Source organism: Typopeltis vanoorti, chromosome 12, assembly GCF_054136105.1.
Source record: "Typopeltis vanoorti isolate ZY-2024b chromosome 12, IOZ_Tvanoo_1.0, whole genome shotgun sequence".
NCBI lineage: Eukaryota > Metazoa > Arthropoda > Arachnida > Uropygi > Thelyphonidae > Typopeltis > Typopeltis vanoorti.
In genome coordinates, this window is record NC_143560.1 from 3,721,866 (window position 1) to 3,737,041 (window position 15,176).

General features: G+C 35.5%; 1 protein-coding gene across 3 annotated transcripts in view; it reads left to right on the forward strand.

The window, feature by feature from the left end:
• Nucleotides 1-15,176, forward strand: part of LOC150100550 (transforming growth factor beta regulator 1) — a 166,184-nt gene that overhangs the window by 91,871 nt on the left and 59,137 nt on the right. For all 3 annotated transcript variants that reach the window (XM_090401904.1, XM_090401902.1, XM_090401903.1), the window contains one exon: nucleotides 5,329-5,475. In XM_090401904.1, the coding sequence (XP_090258030.1) occupies nucleotides 5,329-5,475 (147 nt within the window). The remainder of the gene's footprint in view (nucleotides 1-5,328; nucleotides 5,476-15,176) is intronic.

Genomic DNA, 15,176 nt, shown 5'->3' on the forward strand with positions numbered 1-15,176 from the left:
CTTACTTTCATATAATGTTATATCGTAAATCGTAAGTTCATTCCTATTATACATTAACTTACTATCTCTAGAATCTATCCTTTTGCTTACTCAAAACTTTGTACAGTCAAAGTCCTACCAGCTACTCTATTGTTTTGTCGCTATCTCATTATATCTTATTCTACCTCTATGATAACTCTCCTTGTAATCAATTGTCATGCTCCTATAATACTAATTCAGATTTATTTCCTCTTCGGAAATTGGCAAAATTTATATTTCGCTGCGCCAGCCAATATCCTATAGCAGAAGAGACTCTTGTTCAGAGAAATAATTCAAAATTTAAAAGGATACACACAATAATTTATCTCACGCTGGCGCTCTGCAGATTCAGTTAGTAGTCGTAGACCGAATCTCACTTAAACAATTATATCTAAATTTTTTCCCGCCAAAAAGGTTCAATTTCATAAGTGGTGGTTTGAATTCGTAATCAGGCATAACTCAGGTATAAGGTACAAAACATGTTTATTGGAAAAACATAAAACATTTTATAGTTATTTAAGTTTAAATACTCAATGGATCAAAATTCACTCTAAGTTAAGGGTCATACTAAATCGCAATGAATCAGAACAAATTAAATCCTCCAATTATGAAAGGATTAGGTTTAAGCATACTACTACTGCTATATAACTCCTTTCACAAATTACTCACAGAATACTTATTGAACACTTTCATTAATACTCTATCAGTGATTATCTCAATTCTAAATTCCATTTTTTTTTAGGCTAGTCTAGTCATTCACAAATCACTGCCTATTTAACAATTCTTCTTTGTTCCACAAGGGCTTAATTAATTCAATCAAATTCTCGCTAAAAGTTCTCTACTAGTGTCCTTTAGTTACAATGCACACAAATTTCCTTTTCTTCTAAACAAATTTTAACGTAGAACGAAAACTCTTACATTACCGGATCCTTTCAGATTTCATGCCGCCATCTTATGTAGGTCTGGATTATCGTACTGCATATTCTTCAGCTGTCTTTGCGCCTGGCGATGTACTACGCTTTTTCTTCTAATCGTTTCTGACTGCTGCGTGCTGTCTGCCACTCTGCAGGAAACTTTCTCCAGTGGGACATTCTGCTAAGGCTCGATTCCACAGAGGCCGTCATATCGCGATCAGCTCTGTTTGAAAATCTTTAAGCATTCTCAAGAAAAGAACCTGCCATCCGTCATTACTGTAGCCGACCCACCGCTCTTTCACGAATCTGCCGACAAACTCCCCCTAAAACTCGAATCCAGCACTCGAAGATCAAAAGGTCAAAAAGCCCTTTTAAACTTCGTGCTTCATCTTTTATTCGCCCTATTCAGGCACCCTCTATTCAATGCAGTTTTCACCCACGAACCCCATCGTTAATGCCCCTTGGGTGATCCTACACTCTCGCTAACCTGTCTGGTTACATTATTCTAGGTAGGCGTCCTGACGTCATATTTCCGCGTAGGTATAGCCTCCATCGCTACGCTCGACTCGTACCGATTATACGCGATTATTCTGGATTACTATTATAAACTTTTCTCGGAAATTAGAGTAAGCTGTCTAGTACTAAAGTACTAGACAGCTTACTTGGGCATTACAAATAATGAATGAAAGGATAACCTAGCAATCGCACAAATGGACTATACATTATTACAAGACATAAAACAACACTATAATTGTTAGCTGATGTGCAGATATCTCCTTAATTAGTAGCAGTTTATTATGTTAAATCCTGAATGAAGAATTTACTTGTAAAGCTCTGCATTCAGGACCTAACAAGAGTATCTGAGATCAACCTCTCATAAAACGCTAAGAAATTAATTTTTTCGCCTCGTCCCTTAGCACTTTTAGATTAAATAATAATATCAATCAAGAGGCGATCTCTAGATAGTATTTTAGTGATACCTTGACCTTTGCAGACGTGGCCAAAATCTCTTCCTTCTAATTTGCCGCCTAGGTTCGTGTTAGTTTTTATAAGCGGTGCATCTGATTCCAAAAATCACAGATAGACTTAATTGTATTCAAAAGCAAGGTTTATTAGATACTATAATTATATACATACAGTGCATGTAAGCTTAAATCTCAATCTAAGAAAGTTCCTGACAATTAGGTTAACATTAAAACATTCCAATATCACAAGGATACTCAGATTGACCATTGTTAATTCTTCAGTATAAATCTTATCAACATTAAAACACCTAAATTATGCATAACAATCTCAATAATTCTCTTCTAATTCAGTTTCAATCAAACCACTCAAAATAACGTCTATATCTCTTAGAATCTTGTCATTAATAGCAATTCTTTATTCTGAACTTTACCATAACCTCTTTAAACATATAATAGCATCTAAATATTTTGAAATCTTGTCATTAATAGCAATTCTTTACTCTGAACTTTATCATATCCTCTTGAAGCATATAATAGCATCTGTATCTTTTACAGTCTCATCATTAGTTGCTATTCTTTACTCTGAAGGTTATCATAACCTCTTTAAACCTATAATAGCATCTATATCTTTCACAATCTTGTCATTAATAGTTTTTACTCTGAACTTTATCATAACCCCTTTAAACCTATAATGGTATCTATATCGTTCACAATCTTGTCATTAATAGCAATTCTTTACTCTAACTTTACATAACCACTTTAAACATATAACATAATTCGATCACAGTAGGAGACAGTAAATATATGGTAACTTTCTCAGGATCACTACAGTTCTGTTCTATATAATATTGTTAATACTCCTTCCTTAGATTCACAGTGCAGTACAAATCCTTTCATTCATAGTTAACAAATACTATAGAGTCTACTTATCTATTTTGAACTGCATCACATTAAGAGATCTTCAGGAATCTCTCTTTCCTTAATCGGAATAGCCATGGGTTCCTATCTGGCTTTCTGTGGACGGCCTGGCCTACTCTTTCCACGCAGATACGACCTTCTAGTTCCGCTGATGCCTCTGTCAACATCCTCCAAAGTGGAGGCGCTGCCGCCCTTCAACCGCTCACGACACCGCGAGACCAGCATCAGTAGATCAGGAACAAAAAAAAGCCTCGTGGGGCGGGGGGGGGGGGTGCTGAACCTTATATTTTGTCTTGGTTCCCGGCAATTCTTGCACTCCATGATGTCCACCTAGCGCTTTCACGTAGGTCGACGTCACAGCATCCAGCTTTCATGGATATCTTTTTCTTCCATTTTCATGTCACCTTTATCATCTCTAACTCCTTTTACAGCACTCTTTCCTCCCTTCCTAAGTTTCTTCAACAACCTCCAAACTATTTTGCCACCTTCTTGATATTTATTTTCTATATTCTTGCCAAAGTCCTCCCATGACTTTTGTTTAGCTAGTTTTACACAGTGTTTAGCATTCTCGCATTTGTCTCTGTGTTCTCTAAGAGCTGACTTATTTGCCAGGAACTTTTGATATGCTTTCTTCTTTTCCTTCACTGCCTCTTTAACTTCCTGTGTCCACCATGGAGTTCTAATTTTTCTATCCTTGCATACAACTTCACCACATGCCTCTCTAGCTGAATCAATCAGGGCTTTCTTCAATGCTTGCCACTGAATCTCCAAGGTTTGATTCCTGTTCTCAAACTCTTCCATTTTTTCTTCAATAATCTTTGTGTATTTTAGTCTACAGTTCACATCTGAAAGCTGCTCAACTTTTATTCGTTTTAAAACTTCCTTGCATGTTATTCTGTTCAATATGAAATTAAATTTTATCCTGCTCAAGACTAAATACTGATCACTTCCAAATACTCTACTTGAGACTGACTGCCATTCAAGAAGATTAGCCTCGTATTTTCTGTTGAATACTATGGCTACTGCTTTTTTTCCTTCATTGTCATTGCCTGAATATAACATTTTGTATTTATTGCTCAGAAAGATCTCACCAGTTTGTCTTTTTTGTTTCAGTCACCCCTATTATGTCGATCTGGTACTTATCTAATTCCTCAGCTAGCTCCGTTTCTTTGCCATTCAGGCTTCTTATGTTGATAGTACCGTTCTTTAACTCTGGTGATGTTGAGTTGGGGTGTGTTTTCAGATTTGTTCCAGTAGCTGACTTTTCGCTGTTTGCCCTGGTTCACTTGGCAAAAACAACGGGGGCCTTGTTTAACCGGGCGACGTCACAGCCGGCATGAAATTTTGTCATGTTGTACCATCATTTTTTATTTTGGTTTAACCAATAAGAATACAATTTGGTCAGCTAAATCCCAATTGCCAGCCCATCCTCATTCTTTCAATATCCAAGTAGATACCCAACAGGGTGCACCACGAGAAGGTGAGGATTGGACATTAGTAAGAAGCCCTGGTCAGTTCTCTGCATTCCTTTAAAGGCTATGTGGAGGTCTTCTCTCAGTTATACAGCCTTGACACTTAAGCACCCTGTTTTGTGTCCCTAAATTCATAAATATGAGTTATCTGCTTACTGAGAGATAATTATTTTAAGTAGAATGTGAAGGAGGGGACTCAAGGTACGAGAGTGTTGGATCTTGTTATGGGATCAAAAGACCTGTCCATAAGGTGGCTACATTGTCTCCAGTGTGGAAAGTGATGATGTGGTCTTGACTTGGGAGGTAGCAAAATGTGGAAATTTCAATTAATAAAGATTATATGTGAAACTACGTTAGGTGGTTATGAAACACTTCAGAGACAGCTTGAAGCAGTACCATAGCATAAAGATCTGCAAGGGAAGAATGTTCACACTGCATGGGGGGGAAAGTCAAAGGCTATCTGGAGAAAGCAGTATCACGTTTTATACCCTAGGTCAGGAAAGTAATTCAGGTAGGAGTTAGACGGATGAGTAATATGATTAATCAAGAGCTTAATCATTTTATTCATCTGGAATGTTGTTCCTTATGAGGATAGATTGAGAGTGTGTGGATTGCACAAGTTTGTTGATAAGAGGAAAAGGGGGGGGGGATATGATAGAAACATTTAAGTTGCATAAAGAGGTTTATAGGATTGTTCCAGGGGAAATGCTTCAGCTCTTGGCTAGAGGGGCCAGAACAAGAGGTTATCCTTGGAAGATGAATAAAGATGAGTGGTTAATGGGGGTGTGAGAACTGGATTTTTTGTTTGGAAAGTGATGAATGAATGGATTGGATTTCCTGAATCAGTTGTGAGTGCTTTGTCTGTTAATGGCTTCAATTAGAGGTATGATAGATATTGTGTTGATAGTTTGGTTCTTCCACAATGAATCTTAGGACACATCTTCGGATGCCCATGCAACAATAATAATAATTGTGTGAACCTCGTAAGTCTTATATTGAAATCTACTGTATTTGTAAAATTGACTAATTCTATTTTTGCAGATTGTTCCAGACAGACCTGGTTTCCACACAGAAGAATATATTTTTCCTGTGGGATTTTGTAGCAGTCGCACGTATGCTAGCATAAAATTACCTTCTCATCGGTGTTTATATACTTGTACAATCATGGATGGAAATGTAGGTCCCAAGGTAAGATCAGTGGATTGATTTTTGCATTTTTAGCTGTATAAAATAATTATTCTAAAACTTAATTAAAAATAAGGAATGGTAAGAATTACATTATTAAGGTAAATTTTAAGTCTGCACGGTTAGCCAAGTTGCTATGCACCTCGCAAACATATCCCTGGGAAAGCAGTGTCCTAGGTTCGATTCCCGTCACTGATGTGAGGAGCTTAGGATCTTCAGACATAGCCAAGTTAGCTGGTCTTGGGTGTGGACTGCAGGGTTTTACTCCCTAGTTTATCTGGGATTTTTTCATTCTGCAAAAAGGCAGACCGGCCTTGAGAATTCAATGCTTCTACAGACATAGGATACACCAGGAGGCATAGAGCTAACAACCGTATCCTTGAGTATGGTTAAATGAATAGAAACCCCTCGACATTGCAAGGTAAAAGAGGGAAAAAGGAAGAAGAGAAATTTAAGATAAATTCACATGGAGAAAACACAAGGTATAAGAAACTTATTTGGAATTTCCTGTCCAGGAGAGAAGAGTATGCAAGTAATTTAAATGGGAAAGGAACATTTGTTAGTTTTGAGCAGGATAAAAAGAACTATGATATTTAGAAATATATATATATTTTTTTTTTAAAAACAGAGTCAAGCAGCTTTCAGTAGTAAAATATGGACTTAAATATACATATATTATTGAACAAAAAGGAAACGAAAACCATAACTTAGCCACTGGTAAAATGTGAAGAAAACATTTTTTGATTTTTGAGAAAGCATGAAATTGATTGCAAGGATAAGAAAAATTAGAATTTCATGGTAGACTCAAAAAGTTAAAGAAGGAATCATGATGAAAGTTTCTGCCTGTCACTTAGTATGTGAAAATCAGCTGGTAAGTCAGCAAGAGAAAAATGGAGGAAAGCTCTGTGTGAAAATTGATAAACAAGTCATGGAAGACTTGAGACAGAATATGTAAGATAAATGAAAGTTTTAGATTTATGGTGGCTGTGAAGATATTCATCAAATTTCCTGTATAATGACTTTGTGACTTGAAGTAACACAACATACTTTATTAAGCTAAAATAACTCAACTGATTTCTTGTATTGACAGGTACTCCTCATCAGGAGCATGCTTATGTTACAAAAGAATTAATGAGTTAAGAGACGTAAAGTGTATCACATTAAGCAAGAATATAGCAGATGAAAAATACACAATGAACATGCAAAAAAGGTATATTAGTTGGCATTGTCACCTTCTGCAGTGTGAAAACCAAACTCCAAACTTTGTGCAACCCTGATTCTTATTGCACTGAGTGGGCACTGCAGCATTTCGGAAGCCTACTTAAATTTTCTGATGAAATAGTTATGATGTGACGCATTTCTGTTTTTTACCAAAAAGTACCTGAAAATATAAATCTAGTTTAAGCCTTTCATGCAACCAATGTAAGTCATCCAGTACTTTTGGGGGGGGGGGGGGAACCTTACAATGAACATAACTGTTTTCTTGAGAAATTTAAAGAGGCTTCCAAAGTGTTGTGCACTTCACACACACACACTGCACCTGCTTTCAAGCATTCATTGTTTATTTTCATCCAATGTCTTCTTTCATTGCTTAATGCAGTACATTTTATGTCCAACTTTATCAATCTTTTGCAATATAAATATGCTCTAACAAAATGTACAGGAAACTAGTAGAGTTTAATAAAGCATTTTATGTTACTTCACATAATATGGATATTACACCAGAAAATTCAATAGAAGATAAATACTTGGAGTAAGCAAAATGTTCTGGAAGTTAACTGTTGAAACAGTTAACAAATGGAGGAAAGAATACTCAAAAAGGAATCAGATGATGAATATAAAATAAAAACTGATACAATAAATAACTTTTATTATTAAAAGACCAGAAGATAAATGATAAAATATATATACAAAGAGCCAACAAGTTTCACTAGCCACTGTCTAGCATTTTCAAGGCTGAACTGGTGTGAAAACAAATGCATTGAGTTACATTTCAAAAAACATACACTTTAGTAACTGTTAGGCTGTTACATTTGATCATTCTGTTTGAAGGCGTGCATGTGTTCGAAAGCTTCAGTCAGATACTGGTACATGACCACGTGTTTCGTAGTTGTTTGCATATTGTAATTCTGTTGAACTGAGAGAGATGATGAGATTTTTCCATATGTCTTTAAGAACAATGCCCTGATTTCTATTTAAATTATTGCCTGTGCGTAATACCACAGCTGCTTCTTTTAAAGTTCTGTATCTGTAGTCATTCTCGATGTAAGGCATAGAACTGTTTTTCCAATCTATAACGTGATTTGATGTTGAGAAATAATGTGCTAAACTAGATGTGATGATTCTATTATGATTGACATCCCCCACATGTTCCTTCTGTCTTATTTCAAAACTTCTAGAGGTCTCTCCAATGTAAGAAAGGCCACATGTTCATGGAATTTCATATACTCCAGGACATTTGAAGAAAGGTACCTCATCTTTAGGTGATCCTAAGATTTGTCTGATCATGGTAGTTGGTTTAAAAACCACTCTGATGTTATGAGCTTTTAACATTCTTGCCAATTTTGTGGAAACTGAATTAATATATGAAATGACAGCTGTGGACACATATTGGGGTACTGTAACACGTTGTTGGTGGTTATCTTTAAATAGCCATTTGTTTAAAATGTTAGAAGGGTATCCATTAAGCAATAGAGTGTTAGATATTAGTGACAGTTCTCTCTGTACCTCTGTTTCTTTTGAAATCGACCTTAAGGCTCTATTACGGAGCATGTGAATGATGCTGTGTTTTTGTGATCTATGATGGTTGGACGAATAATGTAGATATCTACCAGTATCTGTGGGTTTCCCGTAAATGGACAGTTGGAAATTGTTATCTTCTTTCTTCACTAGGATGTCAAGAAAAGGAAGTTCTTTGTTCTTCTCTAGTTCTATAGTGAATTTGATCTTATTGTGTAATGAGTTGATTTTGTTCAGAAATACGAGAAGGTTTTCCATGGTGTCTTTCCAGATGATGAACACACGTCATCGACATATCTCCACCAAATTGATGGTTTTGGTACAATGGTGGAAAGAATATCCTTTTCAAGTTTTTCCATAAAAAGGTCTGTGTATGGTGGTGACAGAGGGCTACCCATGGCTAGTCCTTCCAATTGTTTGTATACAGTGTTGTTGAATTTGAAGAAATTTGAATTCAGGCAATGATGAAACAGTTGTGTGATGTCTTGAGGGAAAAGATCTTGCAGAATGTTAACTACCTCTACGATCGGTACATTAGTGAATAAGGACCCTACATCCAGACTAGCCATAATGTCCGTTTCTGATATTTTAACTCTTGATTTTTTCTACAAAACGTTGAGAGTTTTTAATGTAGGTCTCTGTGTGTCTAATTGTTCCTTTCATTAATTTTGCCAGATGCTTTGCTAGTAGGTATGTAGGTGATGATCTTCCATCAACTATTGGACGAAGAGGAACGTTTTCTTTATGAATCTTGGGAGCTCCATAAAGGCATGGAGTGATAGGATGTAATGATTTGTTTTTTAAGTTCATCCGACCAGCCGGTCATATTGCAGATAAGAGCGTTAGTCTCCAGATGATTACTTATGATCGTAGAGGTAGTTAACATTCTGCAAGATCTTTTCCCTCAAGACATCACACAACTGTTTCATCATTGCCTGAATTCAAATTTCTTCAAATTCAACAACACTGTATACAAACAATTGGAAGGACTAGCCATGGGTAGCCCTCTGTCACCACCATGCGCAGACCTTTTTATGGAAAAACTTGAAAAGGATATTCTTTCCACCATTGTACCAAAACCATCAATTTGGTGGAGATATGTCGATGACGTGTTCATCATCTGGAAAGACATCATGGAAAACCTTCTCGTATTTCTGAACAAAATCAACTCACTACACAATAAGATCAAATTCACTATAGAACTAGAGAAGAACAAAGAACTTCCTTTTCTTGACATCCTAGTGAAGAAAGAAGATAACAATTTCCAACTGTCCATTTACAGGAAACCCACGGATACTGGTAGATATCTACATTATTCGTCCAACCATCATAGATCACAAAAACACAGCATCATTCACATGCTCCGTAATAGAGCCTTAAGGTCAATTTCAAAAGAAACAGAGGTACAGAGAGAACTGTCACTAATATCTAACACTCTATTGCTTAATGGATACCCTTCTAACATTTTAAACAAATGACTATTTAAAGATAACCACCAACAACGTGTTACAGTACCCCAATATGTGTCCACAGCTGTCATTCCATATATTAATTCAGTTTCCACAAAATTGGCAAGAATGTTAAAAGCTCATAACATCAGAGTGGTTTTTAAACCAACTACCATGATCAGACAAATCTTAGGATCACCTAAAGATGAGGTACCTTTCTTCAAATGTCCTGGAGTATATGAAATTCCATGCACGTTTGGCCTTTCTTACATTGGTCAGACTTCGAGAAGTTTTGAAATAAGACAGAAGGAACATGTGGGGGATGTCAATCATAATAGAATCATCACATCTGGTTTAGCACATCATTTCCAACATCAAATCACATTATAGATTGGAAAAACAATTCTATGCCTTACATCGAGAATGACTACAGATACAGAACTTTAAAAGAAGCAGCTGTGGTATTATGCACAGGCAATAATTTAAATAGAAATCAGGGCATCGTTCTTAAAGACATATGGAAAAATCTCATCATCTCTCTCAGTTCAACAGAATTACAATATGCAAACAACTACGAAACACGTGGTCATGTACCGGTATCTGACTGAAGCTTTCGAACACATGCACGCCTTCAAACAGAATGATCAAATGTAACAGCCTAACAGTTACTAAAGTTTATGTTTTTTGAAATGTAACTCAATGCATTTGTTTTCACACCAGTTCAGCCTTGAAAATGCTAGACAGTGGCTAGTGAAACTTGTTGGCTCTTTGTATATATATTTTATCATTTATCTTCTGGTCTTTTAATAATAAAAGTTATTTATTGTAATACATCAGACCAAATATGTACAAGTTAAGTTCATAAAAACTGATAATTATAAGTTGTGAATGGGACCTTTTATAGCAATATACAGCCTGTACTTAATTTTAAGTAAGCTGTTAAAACTGATGTGAGTAATGGAATGCCCAACACACTACATAATCTGTTCCAAATATGCAGGGCAAGAGGGCAGTTGTAGAATACATGCTCTACTGTTTCCAATCGGTAACAGATGTCACAGATTAGATTTCGATGTTAAAGTATCTCCATTTGGTGGCATTGACTGGAAGGTGGCCATATGCAATTCTCTAAGCAAGATTCCTCCTGTTAGGGTATCCTTGGAACTTCAATAAATTATGAAACAAAGTGTTGTTGTCAGTACCCAACTGTGGAACTTCGTGGCGAAAGAGATTAAAGATTTCTTTATCCCAAAATTTAATTTTTTAAGCACAAAATGTTATAGTATTCAGGCAAAATCACAGCTTATGGACCTTTATAATCATTTACTCCAAATGGGAGAAGATGTACCACAAAGTAGTATTGCAGATGGTCTGTACATGTGATTGGTCTGCAACATTTTATGGATTTTTGAAGCTGTATTGCTTAAATAGTAGAATTTTTAGACTGGATGCCCAAATCCTCCATGCTTCTTTGATAGTTGAAGAAATTCCTTTTTAACTTAGTATTGGCTGGATCAAAAAAATTGCACAGGCTTACTATTTAATTGCTTTTCTTCATCTTCTTTGATGTTTGTAATATTTATTATGTACAACTGAGTAGGGAAGTTATGGTTTTGAGTACTATGGCTTTATAAAAAAAAAAAAAAAAAAGGAAAGTGGCCCAGTTTTCCACTCTCCTAAAGTTTCAAAGTTCTTGTATATAAGTTCTTGAACTGGTAATATTGGGAAAGTGGAGAATGCCTCCAAGATCCCACTTTACAAAAACTTTTAATTTTCTCTTGTCTGCATTAATAGTTAATCCACTGCCTTTGCTGAATTTCTCCAAATTATCAAAAAATATATATGTTATGTGCAAATTATGAAATTGCACAATCCATGAACTGTATAACGTGCTTGTACAGTTCGTGGAATGTGTAGAATTTTGCACAATTCGTGAAATGAGCATTGTATTTTCTGCCCGTGATAAACTGGTAAGCATTTCGTATTGGTTGTTGCTGCAAGTTGCTGTGTTTTAAGAATTTTTTTTGTAATAGTATTAGTGTTGCAGTAAATTTGTACATTACATCAGAATTCCTTTCATCATATTTAGTAAGGTTAGTTTCCCATTGGCGTGAGTTGCAGGACCTGGGGCTTACATAATATGTGACGATTCATCACTATTAACTTAATAAAGTGATATTTTAGGATTCCTAAACAAGTGCATTATATAGTTCATGGAACGAGCAAAAATATTGCGAATCCTGTGAATTGTGTGATTTCATAATATGCGCATAACATATGTCGCTGAATTCATGAAATGAGCAGAAAACGTAATGCTAATTTCATAAATTGTGCAAAATTCTACACATTCCACAAACTGTACAAGCATGTTATACAGTTCATGGAATGAGCAAAAATGTTGCACATTCTGTGAATTGTACGTTTTCATAATCTGCATGTAACATATATATGGAATCATCATCATCAAATTCCTGATATATAACCTCAAGGGGTGTACAGGATATAATAGTAGTACTACATGAAAAATTTACATCATTACTTACTAACTTCCTATCTACAATTTTCCTCCAAATCAATCTGTTACCTGTCAAGACTCCAACATTATCAGATCTTATATTTCTATCTTCTAATGCACTTTTTATCGTATCAAATCCACCTATATCTTAGTCTTCCTCTGGGTCTTTTTCCTGCCAACCTGGCAGGAAAAATGCTGACACTTGTTTTGCTAATCTTTCATCTCCCTTTCTATTTAAGTGACCATAAAACCTGAGATTAGCTGTGTGCTAATACATTCCTGGATGCTATGAATGTCAATTTCTTTCCTAATATCCTCATTTTTAATATGATATTGCCATTGATGCCATCTATTCATGCCGCTAATCTGTTTTTCAGGATTGTAATATCTTAGTCTCTATCCTTTGGTCAAGTGTTTTACTTCTAACACAATTCTTAAATCCATAAGTTGAAATTGGTTTGAACACTGTCTTGTATACAGCTAATTTATTGTTTTGACTAATTTCTCTCTTATTCCATATAAATTTATTCAGTTGACTTTCTGCCATACCAGCTTTGTTGATTCTCTTGTCTATTTCCATATTTAATTTACCATCTTCACTAAAAAATTTGCCTAAGTAGCTCAAATGTTTTACTTGTTCTATAGTTTCTCCATTCACAATGCAGTTGATATTTTCAATGTTTCTGCCTATTTTCATTACCTTTGTTTTATTATTGCTGATTTTTATACAAAATTTATTACAACAGTTAGTCAATTTAATCAAGGAATCTTGCAGACTTGTAGTGGATTTATTTACATATATAACATCATCTGCATAAAGCAAAGAGCTGACATTAACATCTCCAATTTTGATATCAGGTTTAATACCACTTTCCTTCATAATGTGATCCATATAGTTAATGAATAACAGAGGGGATAACGTACATCCTTCTCTGATACCAGATTAACAGTAAACCATCTTCCTGTACTTCCTTCAATTCTAACTGCTGACTTACAACTCAAATAAAGACTGACTATTATAAATTTAGTTTAATCCTTTAAAAAAACTTCCAAAAGACTAACTATTGCATGATATAATACTCCACTGACACCATACAACTGTATGACACCTTGTCATATGCCTTTTCCTGATCTACAAAAATTAAATACAGATCTTTGTTATATTCTCATGATTTCTCAACTATTTGTCATAAAGTGAAAATCTGACCACACAGCCTCTATTTGGCCTGAATCCAACTTGTTCTTCGCAAAGCTTACCTTGCATGATTCTTCTCAACCGTTTCTCAAGTATACTTGCATTTACCAGAACACTCAGTAGAGAAATATACCTCTGTAATTCTCACATTCAGTTTTATTTTCCTTTTTATATATTAGTACTATAAGAGAGCTGTACTCCAATCATCTGGAATTCGTCCCTCTGTCCAGGTCTTTAACTATGAAGTACAGCCATTGTATGACTTATGCCTCCATACTTGAGCATTTCTGGTCGAATATCATCTACTCCAGCTGCCTTTCCACATTTCAGGCCTTTGATGGCTTTTTCTGCTTCAAGTATGGATGTGTATTCCTGATTGCATGCTTGGTCAGTGTTTTTTATCACTGTGCTGACACTGATTGTTTCATTTAGCAATTTTTTGAAGTAACTACTCCACACTTCAAGGATATCATCTCTAATTCCTTTTACAGCACTCTTTCCTCATTTCTGATCTTCTTCACCAAACTCCAGAATATCTTGCCACCTTGATGCTTATTTTCTATGTCCTTACCAAAGTCTTCCCATGACTTTTGTTTAGCTAGTTTTACAGTGTTTAGTTTTCTTACATTTGTCTCTGCATTCTCTAAAAGACAAGCTGGCTTGTTTGCCAGGAACTTTTGATATGCTTTCTTCTTTTTCTTCACTGCCTCTTTAACTTCCTGTGTCCACCATGGAGTCCTGATTTTTTTATCTCCTTGCAGACAACCTCACCACATGCCTCTCTGCAGAATCAATCAATGCTTTCTTCAGGGCTTGCCACTGAATTTCCAAGGTTTGGTTCCTGTTCTGAAACTCTTTCATTTTTTCTTCAATAATATTGGTGTATTTTAGTCTGCATTTCACATCTGAGAGCTGCTCAACTTTTATTTCTTTTAAACTTTCTTACATGTTCTTCTTTTCAATATGAAATTCAATTTTATCCTACTCAAGACTAAATGATCACTTCCAATTTCATATACTTTGTACCCTCTAGTACCAGGAAGAAAACATCACTATCAACAATAACATAGTTAATGAGACTTTTCTTATTCCTAGCCTCTTCTCTCCATGTGAATTTGTGCACATTTTTTATGTTGGAACATTGTGTTGGTAATAACTTGTCATGTTCCGAGCAGAAATTCAACAGATATTTGCCATTATTATTAGCTTTGCTCTTTTCTCCAAATTTTCCCAAAATTTTTGTATATCTAATAATCATTTCCTACTCTGCTATTTAGATCCCCAACAAGGACCAATTTTTCATTGTGTCAGTTGCTTTCACTAAAGCCTCAAAAAATTCCTCCACTTCTTCCTTAGTAGAACCTTCTGTGGGACCATAGATACAAATAAGTCATGTCCAGTTCCCCAATCTGATATTTGCTCACATCACTCTATCTGAAATTGCCTGACATTTAAGAAGCTTAGCCTCCTATTTAGTGTTGAATACTATGTCTATTCCTTCTTTTCCTTGATTGCATCATTATCATTATATGGCATCGTTATCCTTCAAAGCTCCCATTGGCATATGCTAATAGTTTATTTGCCTTTATAATTGAAGGAACTGTTATTCCTCACACAGCACATGCATTGTCAACTTCCTGTAAGAAAGTTTCAAAAGCCCAGTGCAAAGATCAATGGACCAAGAGGGCAACCTTGCTTGACTCCTTTTTGAATTTTGACCAGGTCTGATAGGAACTAATCAACTTGGAGGCAGGTGATTGAATTCCTGTAGGCTCCTTTAACCCTTTCTGACCTAAATTTTTTTTTA